This window comes from Passer montanus, unplaced genomic scaffold, assembly GCF_014805655.1.
Source record: "Passer montanus isolate IOZ18808 unplaced genomic scaffold, ASM1480565v1 scaffold29, whole genome shotgun sequence".
Lineage (NCBI taxonomy): Eukaryota > Metazoa > Chordata > Aves > Passeriformes > Passeridae > Passer > Passer montanus.
The window spans coordinates 145,228-161,535 of NW_024367596.1; the positions used below are offsets into that span (position 1 = coordinate 145,228).

General features: G+C 38.0%; 1 protein-coding gene across 1 annotated transcript in view; it reads right to left on the minus strand.

Annotated features, from left to right (window-relative positions):
- WWTR1 (WW domain containing transcription regulator 1) overlaps positions 1-16,308 on the minus strand; it is a 39,553-nt gene that overhangs the window by 11,594 nt on the left and 11,651 nt on the right. The window contains exon 2 of the mRNA XM_039713746.1: positions 7,634-7,770. Within this exon, the coding sequence (XP_039569680.1) occupies positions 7,634-7,770 (137 nt within the window). The remainder of the gene's footprint in view (positions 1-7,633; positions 7,771-16,308) is intronic.

Sequence of the window (16,308 nt, forward strand, 5' to 3'; positions counted from 1 at the left end):
GGACTAGATCTAAATACAATTTCACATGCAACACTATAGGTAACGTCAGGTAGGTTCTGTCCTGCAACCCCACCTACCTGGGCAAGCCCTAGCACCCAGGCAGAACACCAGCCTCTTCAAAAGAAGTGTGGCAAAGTGTGATGATACATTTATTACAGGACTAAGACTTTTTACTGCTTTACCAATTTTCACTGGGTCAGTTTTTCAAACAACAAGAAAAAGAATAAACTAAGCTGCTTTTCTTAATGGTAGAGTTGTAATGATATGCACAGGGAAAATGAAAAAATATTTTATCTGGAATACTTTTAAGCATGCTTGATATGTCTGATACTGTCTAGACTTCAAACTAATAGTGAATCTTTAAATACACTGGTAGAATAAAAAGTGTCCCAACACTGGACAAATTACCCTTGTGGTATACACTTGAGCTTAGTTTGTGAAAAATATTTTACCTAAGTGCTTTTCCTAGGACTGCTCAACTGAACCAGAACTGAACCCAGGCAGTAGAAGTGGGTTGGTATACAGCTGGTAACTTCTTGTCACTAATGGTCTGAACATGCCCACTGAAAGGAAAGTCTTGTGTCAGCCCCAGTGAGCAACTTAACAAACAATGACATTCTACAAATCTCTGTTCCTTGTGATATAATCATATGGCACATCTGTTGTGCTGTGTATGAGGTTTTAGTAATTCCTGCTTTAATTTTTCAATATTTCAGCTCTGAATTTGTACTTGAATGGTATGAGGAACATAAGGGAGTTTGGATTAAAAAAGAACAACCTGCAGTTCACATTCCAACTAGACTGCCCAACACAGGCCCCACTCTGACACCATCAGACACACCAGGGACCCCTGACAGCTCCTCTCAGCCAGAGCTCTGCAGAGCCTTTGGACCATCAGGCTGGTTTTGAGAGGTTAAAAAGTTACTAAAGGGAAAAACAATTGGTCTTCAGTAAGCTTCAATCCACTAGGCAGGGTCTGTGACTCCAGTGTAACATTTCTAAAGTTCTGCAAAGAAAAAAATATTCAAAAGCTCAAATCTACCACTCTGTGGTAAAGGAGACTGGGTCAAACATAAGAGGAGAAAAGTATCATCATTACAGCAGACAGACTCAGGGTGGCCTTAAATTCAGTTCTCTTGGGGAAAATCTAATTTATTTTGCAAAATGAACTAAGTCTTTCAATAAACAGCTATTATGCAATTATCCAGTCCAAATGAAAGCAACTAAATAACATGGAGCTAAGCTCCAAACCTGAACTATGCAAGCACAATTTCATTGCAGTCCATGAAACTGCAATTATTTAGTTTACATCAAGTTAGACCTCTGTGGTTTTCTTTTTCCAGTTAGAAGAAAAATAAAAGAATTCTTGTATTGCTTTTGTTTGCCTTTAAATTAATAATGATATCCTAGTGAATTAGGTTTTCTGACATTGTAGGAGACCTTTCTGTTCATGACTTTGCTGGATATATACTAGGCAAGGATTATTTTATGGACAAGAGACATGCAAGCTGAAGAAGCCAAAACATGCAAGTGTCAATAATTTTTGACATATGCACTGAACTGATTGCACCTACTTTTATTTTAAGTGTCAGAAGTGCAAGTGTGGGTCTTTCTGCTCTGTTTATAGGCAGCCCAGACCCAAATTCAGATGAACTAGCCAAAGCCAGGTCTCATGCAACACAGTCTGATGAAAAACAAATGTCTACAAAGGTTAAAAAAAACCCCAAAAACAGAAAAACCAGCCATACTAAAGTTCTGACTTAGTCATGACACTGTAAAGAAAAAAAGACTGGGCTCCCCTCCTTTTCTCACTCCACTTCAGCCAACAAAGAACTGCTTGTTTCATTTACTTCCCAGAAAGAAGCATTAGCCTTCTAACAAGGTCAGCAAAAAATGCTGCTTTTCAGTTCTGGTGCATTTTGTTCCAAAAATCTGTAAAGTATTAAAGCAAAAAGTTGCACTATCCCAGTGCACAGAGACTCCTTTATTCAGATTTCTGAACTGAAATTAGCTATACAGAAGTTTCTCAACAGTTTCAACTGTTAAGCCTGTGATATCCACATTTAACTAATCTTGCCTGTCTTCAATGATTTAAGACTAAAAAAACCAATACAAACAACCTGCAGGTGCAACATCAAAGCTATGATTTAGCAGGAAATTATTTAAAAGATTGGAGATTTACTCTGCAAGCACTTTATTTATTTAACAATAAATAAATAAATTTATTTATTTAACAATAAATCAGTAACAAAAAGTCATGATGGGAGCTGCTTGAGTAGACAGACAGCTTTAATGCTAATGATTAATTACTGACAACTGTTAGATTTAAAATATTTAATAAATTATTTTTATTTTTGCTTCATGCAGTCTTCAGCTTTTACATTTCATTCACTTTGAAACTATGGAAATGACTCTCCACGCTTGCACTGGCACATGTTTGGATTACTTACCTTGAAGGGAAATGCTCACACAAACAGGAACTTCTTTGTGTCAAAATTAAAAATTACTAGAATTTGAAAAAATGCCAACATCTCTCTTGAACACATCAACCTTTAGCATTTCAGATTTACTAGATGGTCAGTTGCTGGTTTAAAGGTGTATGTTCTTTGATGTAATTTACCTGATACTGAAGTTACTTCCTATTAGACTCTGGACCTATTAACCACTGTCCTTAAATATATATAAATTACTCCATTTGAAATCTGACTGATAAATCACTTGTTAGAGGTTTTAATTGCAAACTACCAAAATCCCCTCATTCTTTTGAGAGCTGCATCACAAAACACTCATTCCCACAAATGAACATGCAAGTCCTCTATAATACTTTCAGGTCTCAGAAAGTAATCATCAGAAGCAGGTGCCAAGATTATTCACATTGACCACAAATGAATTGTGTTTGCTTCTTTCAGGATATCCAGTAATTAAAAATGATCTGGAACAGGAAGCCTTTCCACCACGCAGGTGGTAGGAGGGTACAGACTACAGAGAGGGAAAAACGTATTCCTCTCAGCGTCACACATTTCCACCCAAGACAAACCACGACTTGAAAAATCCTAGACATTAGTGAACACTCTTCATGGACATCAGCGAACACTAAAATACATAAAATCTGGTTTTGAACACTTTGGGAGTTTCTGTGTTCTTATCTCCAGAGACTGCTTTGACATAGTTACCAAAACTGCCTTTTATCATCCTTAAACAATAGTAGCTACACCTCTTTTATCATGGCAGGATATGGAAACTTTGGTTCATGTGTTTATTGTTCCTAGACAGGATTTTGGCATTGTTTTATTGATTGGATTTCCTGGCTGGTTAAAAAAAATGAAAGCAGAGATAAAGTGCTATAACACCCAGTTGTCCAGACCCATTTGAAATACCATTACCAATACAGCTGAAAGCTAGACTGCTTAGATTCATGGATGATTTTCTATTAAACAACAAGCATCAGAGGCTCTTCACAATAAAAAAAGGTGGTGGCTGGGCAGTAGGGAGCATCAGGGACACCCCACCTGGCTGGGATTTGGCAGCTTGAGTTAGACCAAACACCAATTTTAACCACAGTTAGATAAATTGAAAGTCCCTATCCACACCCAAACAAACTCAGAGGCCTTTCACAAAGTGGCAATGTCCAAACCCCTCAAACCAGCAAACTCTGGGCACTGCTTAACACACATTTCTGTCACTCACACAGGACGTAGAGTAACTGTGCCTTGGAGCCTGCAACTGCTATTTGCTCCAAGGCGCAAATCCCACATCCAGCTGTGCCACAGGGTGGGCAAGAAGTCTACCCAGGTTTTTTGCAGATAGTATGTTCTTTTTGTATGAGCTTTTTAAGGAACTCACATATAAATTCAAGCTAACTTATACAGAAAACATAAATGCTATTAGAGGGGTTCATTATTTTATGGCAAAGTAAGTTGCAAATTGTTAAATTTGGAAAATATTTAATGAAGACCAGATTGTGTTTACCCACTGGATGAAGAGTACAATCATGAAATAAATCTGTTTAAAACACTTTGAAGGGACAAGGATGGAAATAACAATGGTTTTGAGTGTTGCTTAATGTAGAATAGAGAAAGACTACAAAACAAGAAGCATTTAATTTAAAAAAATCTTGCAAAAGAAACTCCTGTAAGGACCTAGATTTTCCTCTAAATCTTGCTACATGTAGCCCAAAATCATCCTCCCCGATCTTTTGACAGCAGGGAATGCCACGGAGGCAGGAGGGCGTGTGGGGCTCAGGCTGAGGCAGCAGTGACCCTCAGCTCGTGCGCTGCAGCCCTCGCCCTCCTCTCAGGCGCAGTGTCCCTGACATTGCTCTCCTGGCTCAGGGACCTCAGCCTGACAGCTAAAACAAGGACTTCGAGTAACCTCTCCTTCCACAAATGGCCCTTGATTCTAATGCAGTAACTGACTGGCAGGAGATAGGTAATACCTTATCAATCAGCTGGAAAAGACTGTTTTAGAATGGGCGGACAATAAGGATCTTTGCAGAATCAGCATCACGGTAAACGAAGTTTCTGAATATGCAAGAAATACACTGTTTCTGCTTGTCTTTAGTCTGATGCTAATCACTTTCCCTTTGCTTCCAACATCAAAACATACACTGAAAACATTCCTATTAATGCTGTGCTTTCCTTAGTATATACATCTACAAACCATCTTAGAACAACAACAATGGTAAAATGTTAAGAAAAAACAAACTGAACAAGTCTAAATATATGCTAACCTTCAAGAACATGTTTTCAATCTTTGTGACAAATATTTCTTTTAATTCATGAAATGTCACTGAATTTAGTTGTGGTATATAAATGAGCACAGAAACCTGCCTAGCATATGTTACTTTCCTGCAAATTCAACAAGATGCATCAAAGGAAAAAATATCTGATACCTTTGCTCTATAACAAAGGCAGTGCTTTAAATGTCAGTGTGAAAACTACACTAATAAAGCGTTCTCTTATAGCTCATAAGTAGGCAACATAAAACCATAGTAAGAGAAAAGCTAGAAAAATACAGCAGATTTTTTTCAAGTATGACTACTAACTTCAACCAACTTTCACTATATGCTTTTGTATGCCTCCAACACAAGCATACTATGATTTGGTATCACTTAGTCCCACTCTGTGCTTTGATAAAATGTTTGTAAATGCCTTTGTAGAATTTCCAGCAAATACTGCTGAAAGAAGTTTATAAAACAAAGCAACAAGCTGTACAAAACATATTTTCCTCCTCTTCCTAAGAAATACAAGAAAAACACGTGTTAGTAATTGGAAGTGCAGACCAGTGTGCAGACCTGAAATACTTAAATCCTTTTATTTTAAGTGGCACATCTTCAAAAGAAAGACTTCTTTTAGTTCCTACAGTACAAAAAAACCAAAACTACTAAGGGAAAAGACAGACGCACAGACTTCATTTGCTGCAAGGTCACAAAATGAGGGCCAGAAGAGTGGTGTGGATGCAGCTCCCACTGCGCCTGTCGTGTCTGTGAGCAGGATCCCTCCTGGCTGCCCCTGGGGCTGAGCAGCTGCACTGCTGCCAGCACAGGGGAGCACAAAGGCCCTTCCTTTTGGCCACGGCCGTTTAAAAATAGAGGCATTCTACTTTAGCACTGGAAACGACAGTCACATGCATTTTAAACTGCCACGAGAAGTATTCAGAGGCTGCAGTGTTCTCTGCAGATTACTGCAATCTTTCTGTGTAATTCCTCTGTGTGTATTTACAGGTATATATACAGTTTCTAGATTAAATCTTACAAGTCATATTTTTTAATAAAATAGTGTCACATTTAGCGTGCCTTTGAAAGCCATCAAAATGAGAAAAAGCTCATCAAGACATATTGATGGAACATTTTCTGGATCAAATAAATATGCATGCTTTCCAGATTTTTACATACTATTTCTAGTGGGAAATTCAATCACACATCTGAATCACTATGCCAAAAACTGCATATAAACCTACACAAAAAGTAGAACCTCATATTATATATATATATATTTGTATATGAAGGGTACTGAATGAAATACAGACTATATTTAATGGGACAGATTTTGAAGTCTATGGAAATACCCTTATTGGGCACATGAAATACCTTCAAGAACAGACTTTTCATTAGGTATAGACTTTTATTTCTAATCCTTTGACTCTCAAGGAAGACCCTCCTCTAAAATTCAGTATACATGTGTTTTAGTCCAGGATTTGGCTTTCATTCACTTCCACTAATAAACTGAGGGGAAAAATGTTCTGTACACTGTCCTGATTTATGGCACTGCTGTTTTTTAACTAGGGACAATGCAACAGATGTTAACATAAGTGGAGGAGTTGGTATGAACAAAAACCCTGCTGTCCTATTCTTACCTCTCAGCCATTCCAGCACTGCTATAAACAGACTGACCCACACGCAGCTGTGGTTTGAAGCCACAGCAGAGCAATTGTTACTTTCACCATGTGCTACGACACTCTGCAGATACCCTAACCTTTCAGATTTTATTCAGGTTTCTTCTGCAGATATCCACTCTCATATTATGGTTTGCTACTGCCCACTAAATCTTACCTTACATCTTACTAATGTAACCAACACTCTTACTGTATATATGCAAGCAAAGCAGTCGATGAGACAAAGGTAGAAAAAAGAACTGAAGCTAATTACCTCAGAGGTCCTAGGTGTTTCTTATAAATTAAAGACCAAAGTAAATATTGCACTACTTCTATTGGTGATCATTAGCAGACATATGTTCAGCGTTTTCTTGGCATGTGAAGAGACAGCACTCATGAACCACACTGCAAGTGGACAATCAAGAAATCATGAGATCAACTTACCAAAAATTAACCAGAACAAGAAACTGCTATGTGTTCTAAAGTCTCCCTTTTTGAATCTTGAGCCTGTAAGCTCATTTCCTTGAGTAGCAGAAAAGTTAAAGCTCCAGAAGTGAAATATTAGGGATTATTTGTAATTCTCAATTATATGTGAAAATGTTTCTTTCCATTTACAATTTTTCTTTAAAATGTTTGAGTTTTAATAGCTTTATTTTCACTAAGGCTTAAATCTGGCAATATCAGATTTATGTAAGTGGACGATTGAATTTACACACTTGAAGTACTAAACAGAAACAGCAAGGGAACCACACCAGTAATAAGAATTTTGTGGGTAATTCATACTGCAAAGACTTTTTAGTAGTTTGCAAATTGCTTGCAGTGCAGACGCTCACTATGCAAAAGCCCCACCACCATAAACAAACTAACAAGCAAACCAGCTACACCTTGTGACCTGAAGAAACATAGGACTAACTGTGGACAAGTTATCCAACATGCTATGGAGGACTTATGGGGGTTTTATACACCTCAGAACAGAAAAGCACAGACAGAATTTATTTTATTATGTCTAACACTATGCCAAAAAGTCATGGAGGCTCTAAAATAGATCACAAGATGTTAGAACTTCACCTTAAACAGTACAAATTCACTTGCTGCCAAGTCTACAGAGGTAAAAACTAAGTAAATGAAGAGGAGAACATACTGTTCGGTCTGATAGTAGAACCAGAGCTACTTTCTTGAACCAAAAATTACCAAACAAATCAGGAGGTTTATCCCCTATCTCTTTTGTGTTTTCACCAGAGAGATGCCATCCAGTACTCACTGAGATTTGGCTGAGACATCGCCATGGTCCTCTGTGGTGCTGGTGTGGATGTGGCTGCAGGATGGTGGCTAACGTGATTCAGCGGCTGGCTCATAGGTTTTCGAGGATCTTGCCATGTTGTAATTTTTTCTATATGACTGAGAAAAAGAATAGATAAAAGCTTAAAAAAAAAGATACAAGCTTAACATACAATACCTGGTATATTATATAGGCAGTTAAGCATAATGTCATTAAAGTCCTATTTGGTTTTCTTATTCCACATCTGCCCTTGTCAACTCACCCTCACCCACTTGAATTATCTATCATCTGGTTGCTCACTTTTTCTTCTGATCTTCTGCCCCTGCTGTTCTAATTTATTTTTGCTCTACTGCTGAACAATTACTTTTACTTGAGCAATTGGAAAATTCTATTGTCGTACTGAAAATCTGTACACACTCATCTTCAGATTATTTTATTGTCTGAAAGTTGTTTACTCTTGTCCTACCAGTCATTTTTCTACATACTCAATATATGGCCATTCCTCACTCACCAACGGTGATTTTCCTGAGTATTGAAAAGATAAGTATTTGTCTTGCCAAATCCAACCACTTTCTTGCTTTCCACATTATGAAAACTAGTCTTTCTATAGGTCTCCAAGAATACCAGCATATATTCCCACTACCAAACCAGGCAGATTACAGCTTTATGACTCATGTGTAATCACCAACTTCTCTGTAAAGGCACCAAGAGTTTTTATTGCAATGTAGTTAACAACTTACCTGCCATTTCAGTATGCAAACTCTCATATACATGTATTCTCCTGAAAACAGTGGAGTCATGCACAAATCCACATAAATTTTACAGTGAAGTAACAATGATCACTGTAAAATATTTTTGGCCACAGAATTCAGCGGTGAAAGAACTATGGTTTTGTTGCAACTGAGAGTTTACATGGAAATGCATCTGTTTTGTAAGAAACTTAACAGGAGAAGCATTTTAAAGATGAGCATGTAATTCTATTTGAAACAAGAAAAGAAAAAGGAAGCATGTTGAAGCAATCAATAGTCTAGTATCTATCATGGGATTGCCTGGCTCCAAGCCCAACTAGCTAACCAGGTTACTGTCTGTACTTGAGTGGGTTCTCCTTTATCAATTTTTTTGTTACAAAGAGGAAAGTCTTTAAGAAGAACACGTCAAGGGGCATAAAAATTTAAACATTCTGTGTCTTGAAAACCATTTTGATCCAACTTTCATAAAAGAATAGCCTAAAAAACCAAATTTCAGTCTATATTGTGATGTATATCTCAGGTATTACCAAAAATAGTGTGAATTACAAGAAAAGAAAAAAGAAAATAACCTAGACCATTTTTTAAAGAATAGGAAAATGTGACATCTTTATGCAGTCTGTAGCCATTTTCTTTTCCTAATATTTTGCATTGAATGTACAACTCTCAAACGGAAGATCACGCTTTTACATGATTGTTATTCAGCCTCAAACTGCTGAGTCACTTCCTTTCTTCACAGCTTTTAGAGTATTTGTTATTATTCACAATGAAACCACTCACCATTGCTTCTCTCTAGGATTAAAACACTTTATTCTGCTGCTACTGTAAATTTTTATTACATTTTAGCTTTTATTCTCTTTACTCTTACATTTCAAGTATAAGAATTCTTGCATATGGTGCATGAAATCACAGAGCCTCAAACTTTAATATCTTGCCTCATCTATAATATTGAAATAGAACTATGTAGGTAAGAACTTCTATGACTTACTTCTATAACTTTTATAAGATTATGTGAGGCATATTCAAATATATGACAAGGCTGCCCCAAAAATCCATACTAAAATTCTCACTTTCAAGTTTTTCATAAGCAATTTTTGCATCTCTTATTATTATAAATCCTAATATGAGAGCTGGCCATTTTTCAACAAGGTCTCCATTCATAAACAAGCAGAACAGAAAAGCAGAGATGTCCATTTTAGCTTCTGTTTCTGCATCACAAGTTAGACTGATGGGGTTCTCCATATGCAAACAAGAATTTTACATGTTCCAATAAAATCAGGGAAAGTTAAATATTTACAAACTCAATGATAAAAAAATTCAGATGAGACACACAAGAATCTCACAAATAGGACAGAGAACGTGCTACCATAACTGCTTCTCTGACCTGCTCAGATCATGGCATTCCCACCCATAAAGTCCTGCAGTGCTCCAATTCAGCAAGAGGCAAATTGTATCCCAACAGTGGACCCTCATTAAAGAAAAATTAAAACAAAGCTCAGAAATAAGCAGCTGAGTATTTTACTCAGACTTCAGGATTCTGTTCCACCTGTTGCACCTTAGGCTTTTGTTAAATGCCTCCTGTTTGGGTGTCAGCTTCCTCCTGAATTTGTGCTGCCGCATTTTGTAACTGCAAGGCTCTAATCCCTGACTTCCACTGCAGCCTTGCCAAGACATCTCAGTGAGTTTCAATCAGCAAGCAGCAGCATGAGGGACACCAATTCTCTTTCTGCCTGTATGCACTCCAACAACCAATGTATCTCAGTGGGTTCTATTTTCAGACCTTTTTTTCATAGGTTTTTTTGTAGTTTGTTTTTGGGTGGTTTTTTGGGTTTTTTTTTGTTTTTTTGCCTTTTTTTTTTTCTGGTATTAGGAAATTCAACAACTAATTCAGCAACTAATCTAAAAAGGTTGTAGGGGAACTGAGAAAGACAAATTGATTATTCTGTAAGTGTACTATCACCTGAAATAACACCAACATGGAATTTGACCAACAGCGTAGAGCTTTTTTTTGGTATTTTATCAGGGCTTAAGCACAGGGACTGAGTGTGGGTTTTGTGACTGAGCCACATCAAAGTGAAGCTGCTGCTGAGTGGGAAGCTGGTGACTCACCACACGCACAGCCCTCAGCTCTGACTCAGAGCCCCTCCGAGGGAGCCACGCTCACACCGCCTTGGAGCACCCCCAGCCATCCAAAGCCAAACATTGGGAAATCTGTTTACATCTCCTGGAGCAGAGCCATGGCATTGCCCAACCTTCTCTTTGTCCCTCTGCTCCCTGTAAACAAAAACAGCACAGAAAGAAAGTGTACTGGAAGTCAGAGGCCATTCACACTGCTCTGACACTGTGTGATGTGGCAGATACGCCTTTATACAGATGGGAAGTTTTTTAAATTTAAGAAAATTACCTCAGGGACACAACATTTGAGTCTATTGTCTGAGCTTGCTCAGGGTACTGCAGTGCAATTTCTGGTAAAACTACAAGAGCCAGGCCCCACACTATTCCAGTAACCACCACCATGCAGGATGCAGCAAAAGGGGAACTGTGTACCAACTCACAAAATATTGGGCATCTGTAAAAGTTTAGTACCATCTACTTCTTAAAAACCTTATCTCTAGTATTCTTTTTTTATGTGATCTTTATTTCTTACATCACAGGTGAGGAAAATGCAAGATGTGAATGATTTTTAGCTTTAGAAACAATTACCCTATGTGCACATGTCCAATTCTCCCAGAAACTAATGGAATTTGTGTGTGTATATATGACACTGCACTATGAAACTGGCCTAAATGCTCACCAGCAGTAGTTACACTCATTGGGACATTTAGAGACCTCCAAACCCATTCCTCCCCATGGAACCACCTCCTCCCTAAGGATGGCAGCAGCAGTGGTGCCACTGTCATACCTTCATGAGTGCCTTGCCTTTAGGTGGTGAGTTTGGCCAAGGGTAGGGCCAGGAATCTCTGACAGGGATCAAGAGGATCAAGAAAATGCTATAATTAGGTGGTACTTCACAGCAGCTTATGGCAGCTGTTGGAACTGGTGGGAGGACTGGCTGGGGGTGCCACAACAACTGTTGCCAGAGCTGCTCACACAGCCTGTCACCCTCAGCACTGCCCTGTGCCTGTCCCACCAAGGTCACCTTGTGCCAGCACCTGCTGGCTCTGCAGACCTGGGGATGCACTTCTGTTACTGCCATCCTTCTAACCCAAATGCAGGAGGAATTTATTGCTCACTAGAAATCAGTAGGTAAGAAATACTTTAGATTACCTCTTACAAAAACACCTGCACATATGCTAGGTGTTTTCCTGCATATTGAAAGAGAATTTGTGAATGCTTCTTGCTGGGAAGGCAGGATGTGGTCTAACAACTGCATGAGAATACAATGTTCTGTCCTTACATGCAGTGGGATGTCTTCCTCTGCCACGCCTCTTTTCCCCTTCTCTCACCACAGGCTGGAAAATTTAAAGAGTCAAGTTCTGTTCTGCTCTCATTACAACATGAAAAGACTTCACAAAGTACAGCACCATGTCCTAATGTTACACATTCACCTGTACATTTGAAAACTCTAAGCAGACCACAGCAGTCCCTGCGATGTAGGAGCTACCTTCAAACACAATATAGACAGTCACTTCTCCTACAAAATCCTGCCATTTCAGTAGGTCAGCCCAATTTTTATGGCTTGTAACATGTTTACAGCCCTGTTAAGTTCAAACTTAAGTGGAAATGGGACTGAGTTAAATTATCATCTGAATCACATCCTGCTAAAGACAATGAGCTTCACATTGGTATGAACCCACAGAGAAAATGTTTGGAGAAAATTCTTGATTGGCTTCAACAGTTTACATGCCAGACTGTGCAGACAAAGCATCAATGCCATTAGGCTGGCAGTTGTCTCATACTTTTTTTCAGTTTATATTCACATTACCCCCCCAAAAAAGTAACATGGAAAGTTTAACACAATGAACACAGCTAACTCAGTGCTAGCTTCTCCTCATTCCCCTGCAGTCATACACTGTAATACCACAGTTAATTATCTAATCACACGCTTTTTCCAGAGAGTACCTGTCTTACTCACTAAGTGCATTTCACTATTCAAAGGCTCTGTTTCTGATGTGCTATGAAGTATTTTCTTAAACTAACATGCAGCTTCATCCCACGCCTATTGCAAAATTTTCAAACTCCATTCTAGTGACAAGTGTAATAAACTATCTTTAAAAGATAATGAGAAAATCATCACAGTGAAACTTCAGACATCTCCATTTAGTTTTGCAAGGCTATCCCCCATTCTACAGATCAGGAAAAGGAAGAATTTTGCCTATTCTTCAGGCAACTTCCAAAGCACTTGCTGGCACTTCAGAGTAACCTGGTGCAGCCACTGTGAGTCCACAGCTGTTGCAAAGCACTCACGTTGCCCCCACAGACACCTCAAAACAACCAGCAGCTCAGCCCAAACAGCTGCCTCAGCAATTTAATTATATGCCAACATTACTCACTATTAATAAGGAATGGACAAAATTTTGCCTTATTCAAAGCAAAAATGTTAATAATATTTTGCAAAACTCATGTGCCCAGTATACACACGTGAAACTAAAATAGCTGTTAGGTGGAAGAGCTTAGAGCTGCATGCTCCTGATTCCATTTCTGCTGTTCAGCAGTTGGAAAGAATAAGAATATATCATTCCTTACATCACTAAAAGCACACAAATATAAAATCCAGTATTTCTCACTTTCCTTTAGAGTGTAGAAATTAATAACACTCAGTAGTTCAGCCACTTGTTGCTGTGGGAGTTTAAGTGATGCCCTGCAGTACTCCAGCTCACAAATTTGAGCTAATCAAATTCATGGCACTTGCTTTTTAGACACCAATAATGTTTCATGAAAATTACATGAAGCTTTAACAAGGAGCCACAATGTAATTATTAAACTGACTGAACCATGGACTTTGTTCTCCTGCTGCGTATTCATCATCATCTCTGATCTTGAAGCTGGAACATTACATCTGTATTTGAATATTTATTACACTATGCTAAGCAACTCCTTCAGTGAAGAGAGTTGCTCTTTTCCTGAATTAGTTTCAGCATAATTTGCTGTGAAGAGAACTTCGAGAATGTCCTGCTAAGCTCCCCTGTAACTGACTGATTCCATTGTTGGTGTACATGGAGGCCTTAAAAAACATTAAACTAGTTATACAAATGGAAACAAAACACCCTTTGAGTTCTATTGACAACTTAACCTTTAGAATTTGGATGAAATCCCAATTCTTGAAGGAAAGAAAAAAAATGAATGAAGCTATTATATAGAACATTCTTAGGGTTTTTTTAAGTATACAATATATAATAGCATTAATGCATTTGTTTTCTTGAGCGCCTGTAGCACTCATATTTAAAGAGACATATAAGGATTTTATTAAAACCATGTTTATTTTGTTTAGGGGAAAATGTAGCAATTTGAAGACAAAGCATTCTTTTGTGAGCAATACATGACATTTTCAGATGCGTGCAGTTTCTGAAATTGTTGAACAGGTTATAGAATGAAAGGTTCTATCTGTCCTCTACTTGAGCGAGAGGGCTATCACCAGGTCTTGCTGTGAATGTCTCACTTTACCAGTATAAAAGCCATGTCAAAAGGGACCATATTTATGAACAATCAGGGTTTGCATACATAAAATATAAATTGGTGCTGTCTTGTAACAAGAATGGGAGAAGTGGCCCAACCTAATAAACACTCTTTGACTACCAAGGTGGCATTTCTAGACAAGCTGTTATTACTTTAACATATTCTGCATTCTAGTAGAAATGAATGCATAAACAAGAACTCCCCCTTCAGCTACGCAGAGTGCCCTTATAAGGACACACTGAAAACCTTCCCCAGGCAAGAACAGATGGCAGGATAGAAAAAGAACCCAGAGCAAAACAGGGCACAAAATACCTTTGAAGTTATAGAAAAAATACCTAACATTATTCTCTACTACACTGCCCAGAGGCAGAGACATGTATGACTCCACAGAATTTAGTCTCAGAATTCTCCTCTGTAATCAAAATTTTTGTTTCATGTTTTGGTTTCTAAGTCTGTCAGAAAATGACTGTTAATGTTTCCAGGGCATTGTGCATTTTGGCATGTTCATTAACATAAAAAAAACAAATTCACTAAAAAATAAAATTAAGAGGGTTTTTTCTAGCTCTGGTGCCTTTTTAATCAGAGAATTTAGAGCGTTGAATTAATTGCCATAATACCAATAACACTCTATTTTGCTACTTAACTAACAATTACGCACTGTTTTTCCTTTGTAATTTGAAGAATTACTTGTCAAGAGCTTCAGATCATTGCAATATATTCAAGTACATGTCTGTAAAAGGAATAAAACTATTTTCTACTCCATAAGTAGGCCCATCTGCAATCCTGCCTACCTTCTGATTTTGAAATCATACAGAGAACAGCATTCTTCAAAAGACAACAAAATATCGTTACCACAGTCTCTAGAATTTCTTTCCACAAATGCACAGCAGTTGTTCTAACTTTTTCCTATGACAAGCTTTTGAACTGCTAGGTCAGGATTTCCAAACAATACCACAGACTGGTTTGAGGAATACCTTTCCCAAACAGACAATCCTCCATCACTGGAAACTGAACACACATTTGTGCAAAGCAGTTCCTGGTACTGCAGCTCTCAGTCAGAGATCATTCTCACAACCTCAGCTTTCAGGTCAGTAATTATTAAGCTCCAAAAATGCCAAAATAACTTCTGTTCACTGAACTTCACAGACAGCAATATTTATATTTTAATATGAATGCCAGTAGCTACAGCACAACAGACATGCAGAGCCAAAATAGATACTAATTTTTTTTTTCCCCTCCATGACCCAAATCCCTAACTCTTCAAACCAAGATTTACATCTTGTAAATAAGACTTTGGTCTGCCAAAGAGCAAATGGAAAAGCATTTTCTCCTGTGATTTAGTTACAACATAACCAACTAAAAATATTGTTTAGGCAACAAATTTAATTCATATATAACTGACATAACTATTTAGATGAGTAAAATTGTTTTGGCTCTATTTACCTCAGTAATGGTTATGAGGTAAATAGAATTATTTAAAATATCAAGCCACTCAAATCTCTCAGTATTATAGAAAATAATTTGTTATTGAAATATCAACAGGAACAACTTTGTGACTGGTACCTGTAAGCACTGAAGTTTTATTCACTTGCTCATGATTCATAACACTTCTATTTTTATCCAACCACAAATTCTGGTTCTTGGTCCCTGCTATCCTTTCAAGTGTTATATAATGAAGATTAATCACAGAATTGTAAGAACCGTTCTTTCAAACCTATGTGTTTAAAGTAAAATAAACACCACAAATTTCTTTTCCACCTGCAGTAAGGACACGAAGACATGATTACTTGATGGAGTTGTTCTGCCCAAGCATTTCTGCAAGGTCTGAAAAACCTTCCACTCAGGTAGGTCTCTACTGACCCACCTGTGAGTCAGCGGCACTGGTGACAATTCCTGCAGGCACCAGAGGGGGTGAGCATCCACACCTATGTAAAAAACAACCAACACAGCTGCTTGTTGTTCCCCTCCAGCCCCAACTCGACAAATCCTAAACTTTCAGATCTCATTCCTATAGCAGAAAAAAGGCTCCAGACACCACGGGCAGAGAAAGCAGCTATCAGGATGCCTTTGGCATTTCCTCTGCAAAATAAGTTCAATAGGAAAAAATCTGCTTCACTTAAATGAATGCTGAGACAACCATGACCTTGAATGCATCAGGACTTATCTTACTTCCTCCATTTGGGCCATTTAATCACTACTGAGAACACCGTAAGGAAAACAGACAATTCAGGAGATACATAATTTTTTAAACACACAAAATGTAGAAAAGAATGTTGCCCTCTTTGTAAGTCCCCA